The following is a 13311-nucleotide window of genomic DNA, read 5'->3' as shown; positions in this document are numbered from 1 at the left end:
GATGAGAGGTAGTAGAAATCCTTGGGTAACAGAAGAGATATTGAATTTAATTGATGAAAGGAGAAAATATAAAAATGCAGTAAGTGAAGCAGGCAAAAAGGAATACAAACATCTCAAAAATGAGATCGGCAGTAAGTGCAAAATGGCTAGGCAAGGATGGCTAGAGGACAAATGTAAGGATGTAGAGGCTTATCTCACTAGGGGTAAGATTGATACTGCCTACAGGAAAATTAAAGAGACCTTTGGAGAAAAGAGAACCACCTGTCTGAATATCAAGAGATTGGATGGAAAACCAGTTCCAAGCCAAGACAGGGAAGCAGAAAGGTGGAACGAGTATATAGAGAGTCTATACAAGGGCAGTGAACTTGAGGGCAATATTATGGATATGGAAGAGAACATAGATGAAGATGAAATGTGACATACGATAATGTGTGAAGAATTTGACAGAGCACTGGGAGTAGACAACATTCCATTAGAACTGCTGATAGTCTTGGAAGAGCCGGCCATGACAAAACTCTACCAGCTGGTAAGCAAGATGTATCAGACAGGCAAAATACCCTCAGACTTCAAGAAGAATATAATAATTCCAGTCCCAAAGAAAGCAGGTGTTGACTGGTGCAAAAATTACAGAACTATCAGTTTAATATGTCACAACTGCAAAATACTGACACGAATTCTTTACAGACAAATGGAAAAACTGGTAAAAGCCGATTTCGGGGAAAATAAGTTTGGATTCCATAGAAATGTTGGAACATGCGAGGCAATACTGACCCTATAACTTATCTTAGAAGATACATTAAGAAAAGGCAAACCTATGTTTCTAGCATTTGTAGACTTTGAGAAATCTTTTGACAGTGTTGACTGGAATACTTTCTTTCAAATTCTAAAGGTGGCAGGGGTAAAAAACAGGGAGCAAAAGGCTACTTTCAATTTGTACAGAAACCAGATGGCAGTTATACTAGTCGAGTGGCACAAAAGGGAAGCAGTATTTGAGAAGGGAGTGAGACAGGCTTGTAGCCTATCCCTGATGTAATTCAATCTGTATATTGAGCAAGCAGTAAAGGAAACAAAAGAAAAATTTGGAGTAGGAATTAAAATCCATGGAGAAGAAATAAAAACCTTGAGGTTCACTGATGACATTGTAATTCTGTCAGAGACAGCAAAGGACCTGGAAGAGCAGTTGAACGGAATGGACAGTGTCTTGGAAGAATATAAGATGAATATCAGCAAAAGTAAAATGAGGGTAATGGAATGTAGTCGAATTAAATCAAGTGATGCTGAGGGAATTAGATTAGGAAATGAAACACTTAAAGTAGTAAATGAGTTTTGCTATTTGGGGAGCAAAATAACTGATGATGGTTGAAGTAGAGAGGATATAAAATGTAGACTGGCTATGGTAAGGATAGCTTTTCTGAAGAAGAGAAATTTGTTAGCATCGAGTATAGATTTACGTGTCGGGAAGTCTTTTCTGAAAGTATTTGTCTGGAGTGTAGCCATCTATAGAAGTGAAACATGGACGATAAATACAACAGTTTAGACAAGAAGAGAATAGAAGCTTTCAAAATGTGGTGCTACAGAATAATGCTAAAGATTATATGGGTATATCTCGTAACTAATGAGGAGCTACTGAATAGAATACGGGAGAAGCGGAATTTGTGACACAACTTGACTAGAAGAGGGGATCAGTTGGTAGGGTGCATTTTGAGGCATCAAGGGATCACCAATTTAGTATTGGAGGGAAGCATGGAGGGTAAAAATCATAGAGGGAGACCAAGAGATGAATACACTAAGCAGATTCAGAAGGATGTAAGTTGCAGTAGTTATAAGAGATGAAGCAGCTTGCACAGGATAGAGTAGCACGGAGATCTGCATCAAACCAGTCTCTAGACTAAAGACCACAGCAGCAGCAACACTGTAATGTTTTAAAAGGCATGACAGTATGTGTTTACTTTTCTCCAGGCTACAAACTGATTTTCCTAGCCACTTGCAGAACAATGTAAATAACGATTTTCATATTCATAAAATTAAACACTTATTAACAGCCAGGCACTGCACATTGATCGTGTCCGTTTGTGTCTAATATTCACATACTACACCACCATGGGATATATAAAAAAAGATAGTCATAAGTGAAATCCATTTAAAGCAATTGGCAGAGATTGTGTTGACCCAAGTTTCTTAACATATAAGACCTATATAATATTTAAAACATTGTGTTTGCATTTTTCAGTTTTTCTTGCAAAAAAATCTCTGTCATTGAATGTATTCCTCCCATACTCCATTTTTAATATTACCTTTTGATGATGGAACAGATAATCTGGCATTACTGCACCAACATTAGTTGTGAAACATATTTATTCCTGATATGTGAATCTGTTTTGGCACTCTCTCTCTCTCTCTCTCTCTCTCTCTCTCTCTCTCTGCCCACACAGCTCGCCCCCTTTCCCTCGTGGACCCATACACACGCGCACACACACGCACACACACACACACACAAGCAGATTAATATTATTTTTCTGAGTTGTATATTTTAATTTTCAAGAATAATCATCATCATTTACGAGTCGCTCAGTATAATATACACTGTCTGACAAAAAAAAGTGAAGCACCTAGAAGGGATCGTCAGATGACAGTGTTTACATCTACAGCTACATCTACATTTGTAATCTGCAAACTACTGTGAAGCGCATGGGAGAGACTACATCCCAGTATAACAGTTATTAGGGCATCTTCCTGTTCCAGTCATGTATGGAGCACAGGAAGAATGATTGCTTGAATGCCTCTGTATGTGCTGTAATTATTCTAATCTCACCCTCACAATCCCTATGTGAGCGATATGTAAGGGCTTGTAGTATATTCCTAGAGTTGTCATTTAAAGCCAGTTCTTGAAACTTTGTCGGTAGACTTTCTTGGGTTAGTTTACAACTATCTTCGAGAGTCTGCCAGTTCAGTTTCTTCAGGATCTTGGTTACACTCTCCCACAGGTCAAACCAACTTGTGAGCATTCATACTTCCCTTCTCTGTATACATTCAGTATGGTATGGGTCCCACACACTTAAGCAATATTCCAGAATGGGTCACACAAGTGATTTGTAAGCAATCTCCTTTTTAAATTGATTGTACTTCCCCCAGATTCTATCAATAAACTGAAGTGTACCACCTACTTTGCCCACAGCTGAGCCTATATGATCATTCTGTTTCATATCCCTACAAAGTGTTACACCAAGGTATTTGTGTGAGTTGGTCAGTTCCAACCTTAACTTCATACACATAAACACCATTGGGGGTGGGGATGTAAACTATTCTTCTTCTTCTTTTTTTGCATCTGCCATTCCAGGGTTAGGCCTAGCACCTGTTCTAGTTTCATATCATATTCTCAGTTTTCCCACACTTCTCTTGGTCCGTGGTTTATAATGCATTGCTAGTTTAGGAAGTCTTTGTGGTGACCTGTGAAGTACATGTTCTCTCCATTTTTCTTTGTAATGTATTGCCTTTTAGGTTATTGGTTGGATTCCTAATTCTATCATAATATTGGGAGGAACAAATATATTAACACAATGGTATTTGTGGATGATCAAGTTATCATACAAGACTGCAAAGATAAATTATAAATGGGAGTACATAAACTAAATGAGGTAAGTGCGATCTGACTACATCAGTAAATAAAACTAAAACCACTCGGTATGAACATCTTCAGCAATAAACTAATAGAACAGGTAGCCCATTCAAGGTATTTAGGATGTGAAATATCATATGATCAAGATAAGGACCCACAGAAGAAAATTGTACTTAACAGTGTATATGTGTCACTATAAGAACAACACTTAAGGATAAAACAAAGAAAGAGCGACAACTGAAATTTTATAAAGTCATGGCAATTCCTACTTTGTTATGTGGAACAAAAAATTGGACACTGAGACATAAAGATTTACAGCAACTAGAAGCATCAGATATGAAATTTCTAAGATCTGCAAAAGGCTTGTCTAAGGAAGACAGGAGAGAAATGCAAACTATTAAGAGTTGCAATTATCTGCAACAGGTAAAATGGCCACTAGAGTGCATTAGTGATGTTCATATTTAGAGTTGTTAACATGCCTACTAGGGTATATAATGGGCAGGGATGGTGACAGATGTCAAGTGGTCGCTGTGAAGGACACGGAGATGCCTCTTACTCGTGTAAAAGACTGTGTCATCTGAACAGTTTGAAAGGGGCCTCATTGTGGATCTCCACTTGGCCGGCTGCTCGAATTGTGTAATATGTAGAACTTTGGGCCATTCGTATGTGACAGACACATGAGGACAGGTGTACTCATCATCAAGGTTCTTGTTGAACTCGTATCACCACCACAACGGGGGATTTCTGTGTTGTGGCATTTGAAGTGGTACCATGACCGAGAAACATGAACTGCTGATGAATGGCATCACATTGTGTTCAGCAGTGAATCATGGTTCTGCGCTATCCCGGATGACCACTATCAGTGAGTATGGTGGTCACCTGGGAAGAGGTCCTTTCTGCCCTTCAAATAGTTTGGAGAGACACAGCAGTGTTACTCTTGACATAATAGTGTGGAGAGCCATTGGGTATGACTTAAAGTTACAAGTGGTAGTGATTAAGTTAACTCCTGACAGCACAACCGTACCTCACAGACATCCTGCACCCTCAAATGTTACCCCTATGCCTCAGTATTGTGACGCCATTTTTCAACAGGATAGTGCTCATTGAGACATAACACATGTCTCTTATGAACTGTCTCCGTGATGTTGAGGTACTCCTGTGGCAAACAAAGCCCCTGTATATGGCTCCAATAGAAAATGCATGGATCAGCTCAAATGAGAGCTTGATAACTCTGTTTCAGTGTCAGTATCCAGGTTACCAAGTACCAGTTACGACCGTTGTGGGCAATCTTGCTTCAGAAGGGGATACAATGGCTTTTGACACCCTTTGCAACCAAATAATTGTACACCTCTAGGCCAGAGGGGGTGCAATGTCATGCTGATAAGGGGGCTCATGCTGCCAAGTTCTTTGTGAATTTGGCTAGATAATGTGATCACTGATATAACACTACGTATCCTCTCAACCCATGAAGTTTCATTTCCGTTCCTCCTTCCCTTCTGGGTGCTTCATTTCTTTTTCCAGCCAGTGTATTTTATACTCCATTCCTAAATATCTCTTGGGTGCCAGATGTATCCTTGTGTCACTGCCTCTGTCACACCTCAGTCCATCGGAAACCTGTGATTCAATTTGCCAAGAACGAGGTACCTACAAGCCAATAAGTCCTGGGGGTATGGAGTGTGATGAGAAACCTTGCTTTTCAGGTTGTGAATAATTTCTGTTGTCCTTTCAGCTGCATATGATCGATGGCACAGCACAACATTGCAAAGAATGTAATGTAGTGGGAATAAGTAGTAGATTCTCCCTTCTTGACATTAAAGTACCATGTGAATCAAGTAGCGAGAAAAGGGCCAGTTTGTTTGTGATATGGAAATTCCCACTGGGTAGTGTTATTTGCTCAACATTTATTTACATTTGCACCATGTTTCATCTACTGCCATTCTATGGTTAAAGGAAATTTTAAAAAGTATAAACTTGTTATTTAAACTGCATCGGTTGTTGCAAACTCAACACTCGGATCCCAAATCTCACAGTGAGATATTTTGGCATTCATTTTCAATAAACTATGATACTGTAGCCAGTTGATAATTATTTGTTTGTAGATACTAAGAGCTTTGGGTGATATCATTAGTGTTGTGCCTCCAATCTGCCCAAATCAGATGTGCTACAACATGTTATATATTAATGGCAGTGTAGGAATGTAGTGCATTTTGACTTCTTCAGTCATAGACTTGGTTGAGCACATGCAGCTGTCTCTTCATACCCTGGTGACTGTTTGTTGGTGAAACACATTTGAATTTCATCATCTTGTGCTGCAAACATTGAGTATATGTATCACTTTAAAAACAGGCTTTCTTTAGCTGTTACACATCCCTCCCTGCGTATGCAGTTTGCTGAACCTTCGCCATTGGTCTGTAATAACAGTTCCCAAACACATTAGGAAATAACTGACTTTTGCACACGATTTCTAATTTTTATTTGATTGTTTGGCATTTGTAGTTACTTGGCTGTAAAGCTATAATGTTTAAGTTAGCATAAATGTAGTAATCATTACAAGTTAACTTGTGTATAAGGTACTTTGTGGTTTCATATTGCAAATTATTTGTAAGTGATTGTTTTCAAAATTTGTTGTTGTTTTTGGGACTATGTTATTGTCTTTGGTGGGAATTTGTCAACTGAAAGCTGGCATGAAATACTGCATTTTTCCGACAGTAACAACACCTGAAATTGTATTTAAACATACAAACCTTTGGATTTACATCTCCTCACTTCATTTTTACATCATGTTTGCAGGAAGGGTGTCTACTACCTTAGTGTTGCAGCAGCTGGATTTTTAGTTTTTATCATAGCACTGGCAGTTTTGAGACTGATTGTCTTTTGTCTGCTCTGGGCACTTACTCTTGGCAAACATCATCTTTGGTTATTACCAAACCTAACTGAAGATGTTGGTTTTCTGGCATCATTCTGGCCCTTGTATCAGGTGGGTTTATCTGTACTTTTTCTGAACTTTGTGTTAAATTTTAATAATTTATAATAACTAATATCTAAAATTTTAATTTTGCACGCCATTTTATAGAAAGAGCAATCGCATTTTTTAGCTCCTAAGGTTTATGGTAAAATAGAAAATTGATCAAATAGGCAACTAACCTGTTGACAGTGGAAGGAAGGGAAGTAGTTGCACAATGTGCAGTTGAGGTGTTTGGGTAGTAACAGTCATCTGAACAACAGTGAACTCTTTGAAGCTAAAAAAAAAGTTTTTACACACACACACACACACACACACACACACACACACGTCGTTGATGTCATTATGAGAACATTTTAAGGAAGGAGAAGAAGAGTTCATGTTATTGTGGGTGTTTTGATAAGACACTGCACTGTCACTGATAATAGTACTACAATAGTGGACAAAAAGTTAACGTTTCAGATATATTATACAGCATATCCTTGCTTCTTAATAATCAATACAGAGAAGAGGAGGGTTATGAAACTGATAGTTCACAGGCAGCCATTAACTTAGATGGATTTGCCTTTTAAGTGTTGTGGCTGTCACACTTTACTTCCAAAACATCATTGTGGAATGTTCTTATCAATTCATACATCTTACTTGTTGTAATGTTAAAATTTGAAGAAAATTGATGAGACATTTAATTTTTAATTTTCTTGGATGAATTTCTCATTGTAAATGTTGTATTATCGACATTCCAGTATGAATATAAGGGAGGAGAATCAAAGGGGAAGAAAAAATCAAAGAAGAAGAAGGACAAGGACTCTGACAATGAAGATGAGAAGCAAGATGATGATCCTGAATCGAAAGAGGAATCTACAAAAGCAGATAATGAGGGAAGGTGAGTTACTCTCTTCAGTCTTCCTGCTGTCCCTCTCAGTCTCCTCTCGTCCTCTTTTTTTCTCTTTTCCTCTCTGTTTTAACTGGAACTACATCAGCATCATCATCATCACCACCATCCCCCACCCCCTCTCCTCTGTGCCTCACCCATAGATCCTCTCTTCCTCTGTCATCTCGTAAACTCCCAGAAAGTGGGTAAATTTCAAGCAGGCGAACAGAAATACTGCTTCCATGCTACTCGTATTTTTATAACCTTGCTGTTGTCTTTCTTCAAAAACGTATGTAAATTTTATAAGTAAAATGTTGTGATACCATTATGTTTCAGTTTTATTTGCTGATAAATTTCTATTGTGCCACTTAACATTCCACATTACTTATGATGTATTGTGTAGTAGGCAAGATTTTGATCTTTAACATTTACATATTCTATTCTTACCAGCCATTTTATAGGTTAATGTAACCAGGCAGGTTTGTGTGTCACTGTATTTTCCATTCCACCCTAAAATTAAACAAAGTGATTGGTGAATGACAACTCATATACTTTATACTGTGCAGATCTTTTTTTCTCATTTTATGCTGGAGTAATGTGTTAGAAAAGTGTCACAAAGAGGTGTTGGTTGTTGTCTTAATCCAGTACAGCTAGCCACATTTCATTCACTGCGGTGTCTGATGTCATGATGTCAGTTTGGAAATGAGACATATTGAGTGACATAATATGTCATCACTCCTCAATAGTATTGAGCTCTAGTGAGTTTGGGAATATTTCAGTGTGACAAAACTACGTGCCGTGTTCTTCAAATTTTTGTAGCAGTGGATGCCCACAATAGCTTTGTCACATTGTTGGTAGCTGAGTGCGTAGGGTAATTGGATTTTACATTCACTGGTTCGATCTTGCTAGTAGCATACTGTCTTTTTAATTCCCTTTTTACTTACAAATGGAAAAGTAATTAAGAGATATTGTGTAATAGTATTTTTAAAACAATTTTTTTTTATTTTTAATTACTGGTAGTGATACATGCATTCATATTTGTTAAATGTAAAAAATGTATACATCAATACTGTTCTGTCTCTAAACATAACAAAGTATTTGACTTTGTTTTTTAAGTCTCACATTTTTGTGCCACCTTGTAATTTATTCTGAATATTGACATTTTCAACTAAAAATAAAAATATATTATTTGTATTAAAATATTATTCTATATTTACTAATTAACATTTCCATTTGTTAATAAATATGGAATTTAAAAGAGATAAAAAAAAGTGTAAATGTATGCTACTAGTGAGATTCGAACCAGTGGCTTTATGATTACAATCAGAGATTACTGCGGAAATCGTTAATAAACTACGATCTTTTAATTTTCAAAGATGGTTTTTCAAATTTTTTTGACTGTCGTGTTGTACCATTTTAAAAATTTGATGTCCAGGCACTGACCTCCAAATTCTGTAATTACAAAGAAAACCAGAAAGGGCAGAGCAGCCTCTAATATCTCCTCACTGCAGTTTGTTCTTGTGTGTGCTGTAGAGTAGTCAGGGGTATGTTGCTGGATTCACCACTACTGTGCTGGAAGAACAATCATTACACCATTCAGTGTTTACATGTATGTAGCAGTTACTGAACTGACACTCACATTTTTTCATCTGGGAGAAAACTGGGAAAAGCCCGGGAATTTTTCATTGTTTTTGTTTTCAGTTAAATTTTTGTAATTTTGACTGTTAAGAACCGATACTCTAACAAAGGATATTACTGTATCCCACTACTGCAGAATAATACTGCAGCAATAAAACATGAACGAGAGAAAAAATGAAAATAAAACTTAAATTGCAAAGGAAATGCATCATATACAGCAACAAAACACAGTGCTCATGCAAGCGTCTGCCAATAGCAAAAGGTGTCAAAGGCTTTAGGAAGACTATGCAATGTTCCGTAACAACAAATTGCCTCCAATGAGCGTGACGTCACAACTGTTTACATTAGATTCATTTTAGCAGTTACGAGCTGGATCATGCGCATGAGCAATTGAGTAGTACCTTCTCCCACTTCTGGCTACATAAATGTGGCTGTTGGCTGTTTAAGCAGTCGCAGCAAGCAGCTAGATGCTACTGGGAAAAATTTTATTGGAGTGCCCAAGCTGCCAGATTCTTGCATGCGCAGCAGGCCCAAATCTAGGAGGAGGGTGGGGAGCAAATTCATACTCTTGAGGGGAAAAAAACCTTGTTTCACAAAGCGACTAGCAATCAGCGCACTTAGACTGCTGATTATTCATATGACTTTGAAATGCATCTCTGTCAGTTTTTGAACATTTTTGAACAGATTATAAGTTGATTTATGAATGAATCGTATGTTGATTTGTGAATGTGTGCATAGTGTACATGATGTCTCTGTCGGGGGAATCCTCATCGCATGTGGAAACAAACTTTCCTGCAGACAAAAGGGGCTATACGAGCTGAGCGGAGTAAGGCCAAGCAGATGAATGCCAACCACTGTCTGATTGTGTGATTGATTGGGTTTGCGATTGATGAGCACTGTTATAATTACTAGCTAAATCCAAAGATTCAGACTACAGGACTGGGAATAAACGAATAACAGGTAAGAAAGATTACGTATTACCTTCTCGGTGTATCCAAGAAAATGAAATTTTGACAGAAAATTTGTGGCCTGATCGCTATACTAGTAGGGGCCAGTTGTACAGTCGCCGGCTAGCAGCCGCTTTAAATTCTATTCTGAAAGAAGCGGGGAAAACGCGTTGTACGAACATGTATCAATGCCTAATCGGAGAATAATCGTGGGGTAACTAAACTGGTGATTCTAGAAGAGTTAGTGGAGTTAATCTGCGAATAAGCTTTGATATTGGCAGGAATAGTTACAGAATTAGTGATAACAAGAATGTTTGTTAGAACGAGGAAGGAGAAGAAACGGGGACATCACAAAAACTATGGAACAGTATGACGATTCCAAGCTTGTATAAAAATTTCGTACTACTACTTTTCGATCTAATACTTGAGAAACTGGGGCATATGAATGAAGTGTGAAACTATTTCCTAACGTAAAGCTTTTTGCTTGTAGTAGGCCTAATAGGCATATGCTATTGGTACTTTGGGGATAATATTCTGTCGTTACAAAAAAGACCGTTTGTTCCAAAACAGTCTCATGTATTTGGTGTGTATTACAATTGTTGCAGTATTAGAAAGGCCTATTTTGTTTTATCTAGAAGATAGTGACAAACAGACATAATCAGATCTGGAAACCACACCAGTCTTGGGTCCTATTTGCATTAACAGCTTTTTCAGTATTAGACAATGACATTTTGACTTTTCATGGAGCAAAACATATGACGAACTTTGATGAGGTAATAGATTCTTTCGTACAAAGGAAAGCACGCCATGTAAAGCTGTTGCAAGATTAGAGAGAAAAATAGTTATAGGAGCTAAGGATTGAAGAAATGTGTATTGTCTTGCTTGTCTCATGTCTTTACTGGGTTTATGTATCCTATATTTAATTTTATGTCACACTAAGCAGCAAGTTCTTAGCTGATAGGGAATAAAGAGTGCAAATTTTCTGAAGAGTTCTTTTAAAAAAGAGAGAGAGAGAGAGAGAGAGAGAGAGAGAGAGAGAGAGAGAGAGAGAGAGAGAGAGAGAGGGAGAGAGAGGGAGGGACAGGATGTCAAACCGGCCGATTGTAAGCAGTCCTGAATATGGTTTGATGGCATCCATTACAAAATATACATGTTTCAATTCCACAGAGCGAAGTACAGTGACATGCGATAGAAGAATGCTGTGTGAGGAGGCGAGGCACTGCCCTTTGGCACACTTACAACATATGTTTTGTGCATCAGACTCTTCAGAAAGATGTGCACTACAAAATGAACATATTTTTGAAAATTCGGTTTTTTAAGAAGTTTGACGTCCTATCTCAAACACTCAAGGGAGTGGCGGGGTATTGCCCTGGTTCGGAAATATCGTAGATCCGGGGCTGAGGCGCAGAGCAGTCTGAGTTACAGTGGGGTAGTGGCTAGTCTCAACGTGACCCATATTTGCATTTAGTGGTTTCACGAAATTCTGATGCTCTTGGAGTGTCCTCTGTTGTCTTGTTTCTTTTATGAGATAATGTACGATCTTTTAATGCTTTACACGTATGAACGTACGAGCTCCCTACGACATCATAGCTGTGCAAGAGCTGTTCTGGCGCTCTCTAGCAACTGCGGAAACAAACCTATTTCTAACAGGTCACGGGAAAATATTCCGAATGGAGATTCAGAAAGCGTTACCATCAAAATACCATTCTGGCAGTTACAACGGTCCTTTGTGCGATAATGTACGATGAATTTCCTAAATCGCAGAGCGTTTGATTCTCATTTTAAAATCAACTTTTTGATGACGAGCGATTTAGATGAATTTTGAACCCAGAAGATCAGACATTTATGTCGTTATTAAACATTTTACTGGCACATTTCTGTGATGTATCTTAAATTGTAATACGCGCATAAAAGACCAACATTGTATATGAAAGCTTAGCTTCTCTTGCAGTTTATTAATCTTACATACCAATATTATATGTGAAAGCTTTGTGTTTCGTGTAGCAACACTATGTACATTAATTTAAGCCATTAACTTTTTCTGTTTGTGTGTTCGTGCTAGCCCTACTCAACAGTGATGTTTGCTATTGGCTGACTAAATCACGTGTCATAAGCTCTGAATACCTGGTGTCATCGGCTGGCAAGATCACGTGACATGAGCTATGACTCGCTTACAAAAGCGCATCGCTATCTCAATTTCAGTGCTTCAGGAAGTAACATGCGGTTTTTGGTGGAATTCGAATTTATACTTTCGTAATACGAAAATATGGAGCGTACATGTTGCTGAACATCAAAGATCTTTCCAAAATGCATTTTTTTCCCCTGTGTTTAAATTTCTAAAGTGCCGGGAAATTCTACTCCCGTGTATAAAACCACAATCATTCAAAGGACTTATACAGTTCCGAGAGAAAGTATACTTCAGTTAACAGGGAAAAAGTATGTTTTCACCGGGAGAAAGAGTATTTTTAACTGCTAAATCCAGGAGAAATCCCTGAATTTGTTTTCCTTGTCGGCGTATACACCTTGCAAGAGCATCAAGTACAACTTTGATAAATTCTACTATGGCTGACTCCGTGTTTTTGCAACTTCGGAAACCAAACTGTGATTCGCTTAAAAGATTGTATTTATTCAGGTAATTCGTTACTTATTGCTTCTATTATTTTTGAGAATGGTGATAGCAGGGAAATGGGCCGGTAATTTTCTATGTCTTCTGCATTACCTTTCTTAAGCAAAGGTACAACTCTTGCCTGTTTTAACTGCTCTGGAAGTGTCCCTGATGTGAAGGATTCATTTATTATATTTGTTAAGGGGCCTTGTATAATCTCCATGCATTGTTTCAGTACACACATTGGTACTTCATCTAAGCCTACTGGCTTTTTATTTTTCAGTTTTTGAACAGTTTTATTGACTTCATTCTCTGTGGTTGGAAGTAACATCATTGTATTTAGTGCAACATTATTTACAGGCGTTATATTGGTTTTGGGTAATTTTTGCTGTAACTTCTCTGCAATACTTGAAAAATGCTCATTCACATAGTTTGCTAAGTCTTTTGTATCATTTATTACTTTATTCCCCTCCCTTAGCCGTATATTATTCTGTGTTTGTTTGCCTCTCCCCATTTCCTTTTTTATAACATCCCAGACTGCTTTGCTTTTATTCTCTGCATTATATATTATTTTGTCATTAAATGACTTTTTTGCAGAAATCGGCACCTTCCTATAGATCTTTTTGTATCTATGATATAAATTTAAGAATTCTGGAACACTGTGACTCTCTT

At 37.7% G+C, this 13311-nt stretch overlaps 1 protein-coding gene across 1 annotated transcript in view; it reads left to right on the top strand.

Annotated features, from left to right (window-relative positions):
- LOC124607481 (translocation protein SEC62) overlaps positions 1-13311 on the top strand; it is a 101052-nt gene that overhangs the window by 77387 nt on the left and 10354 nt on the right. The window contains exons 6-7 of the mRNA XM_047139840.1: positions 6407-6593; positions 7322-7461. Coding sequence (XP_046995796.1) covers positions 6407-6593; positions 7322-7461 — 327 coding nt within the window. The remainder of the gene's footprint in view (positions 1-6406; positions 6594-7321; positions 7462-13311) is intronic.

The sequence above is a fragment of the Schistocerca americana genome, chromosome 3 (assembly GCF_021461395.2).
Source record: "Schistocerca americana isolate TAMUIC-IGC-003095 chromosome 3, iqSchAmer2.1, whole genome shotgun sequence".
NCBI lineage: Eukaryota > Metazoa > Arthropoda > Insecta > Orthoptera > Acrididae > Schistocerca > Schistocerca americana.
Note: the sequence above shows the minus strand (reverse complement) of the source record. Positions and strands in the feature narration are given on the sequence as shown.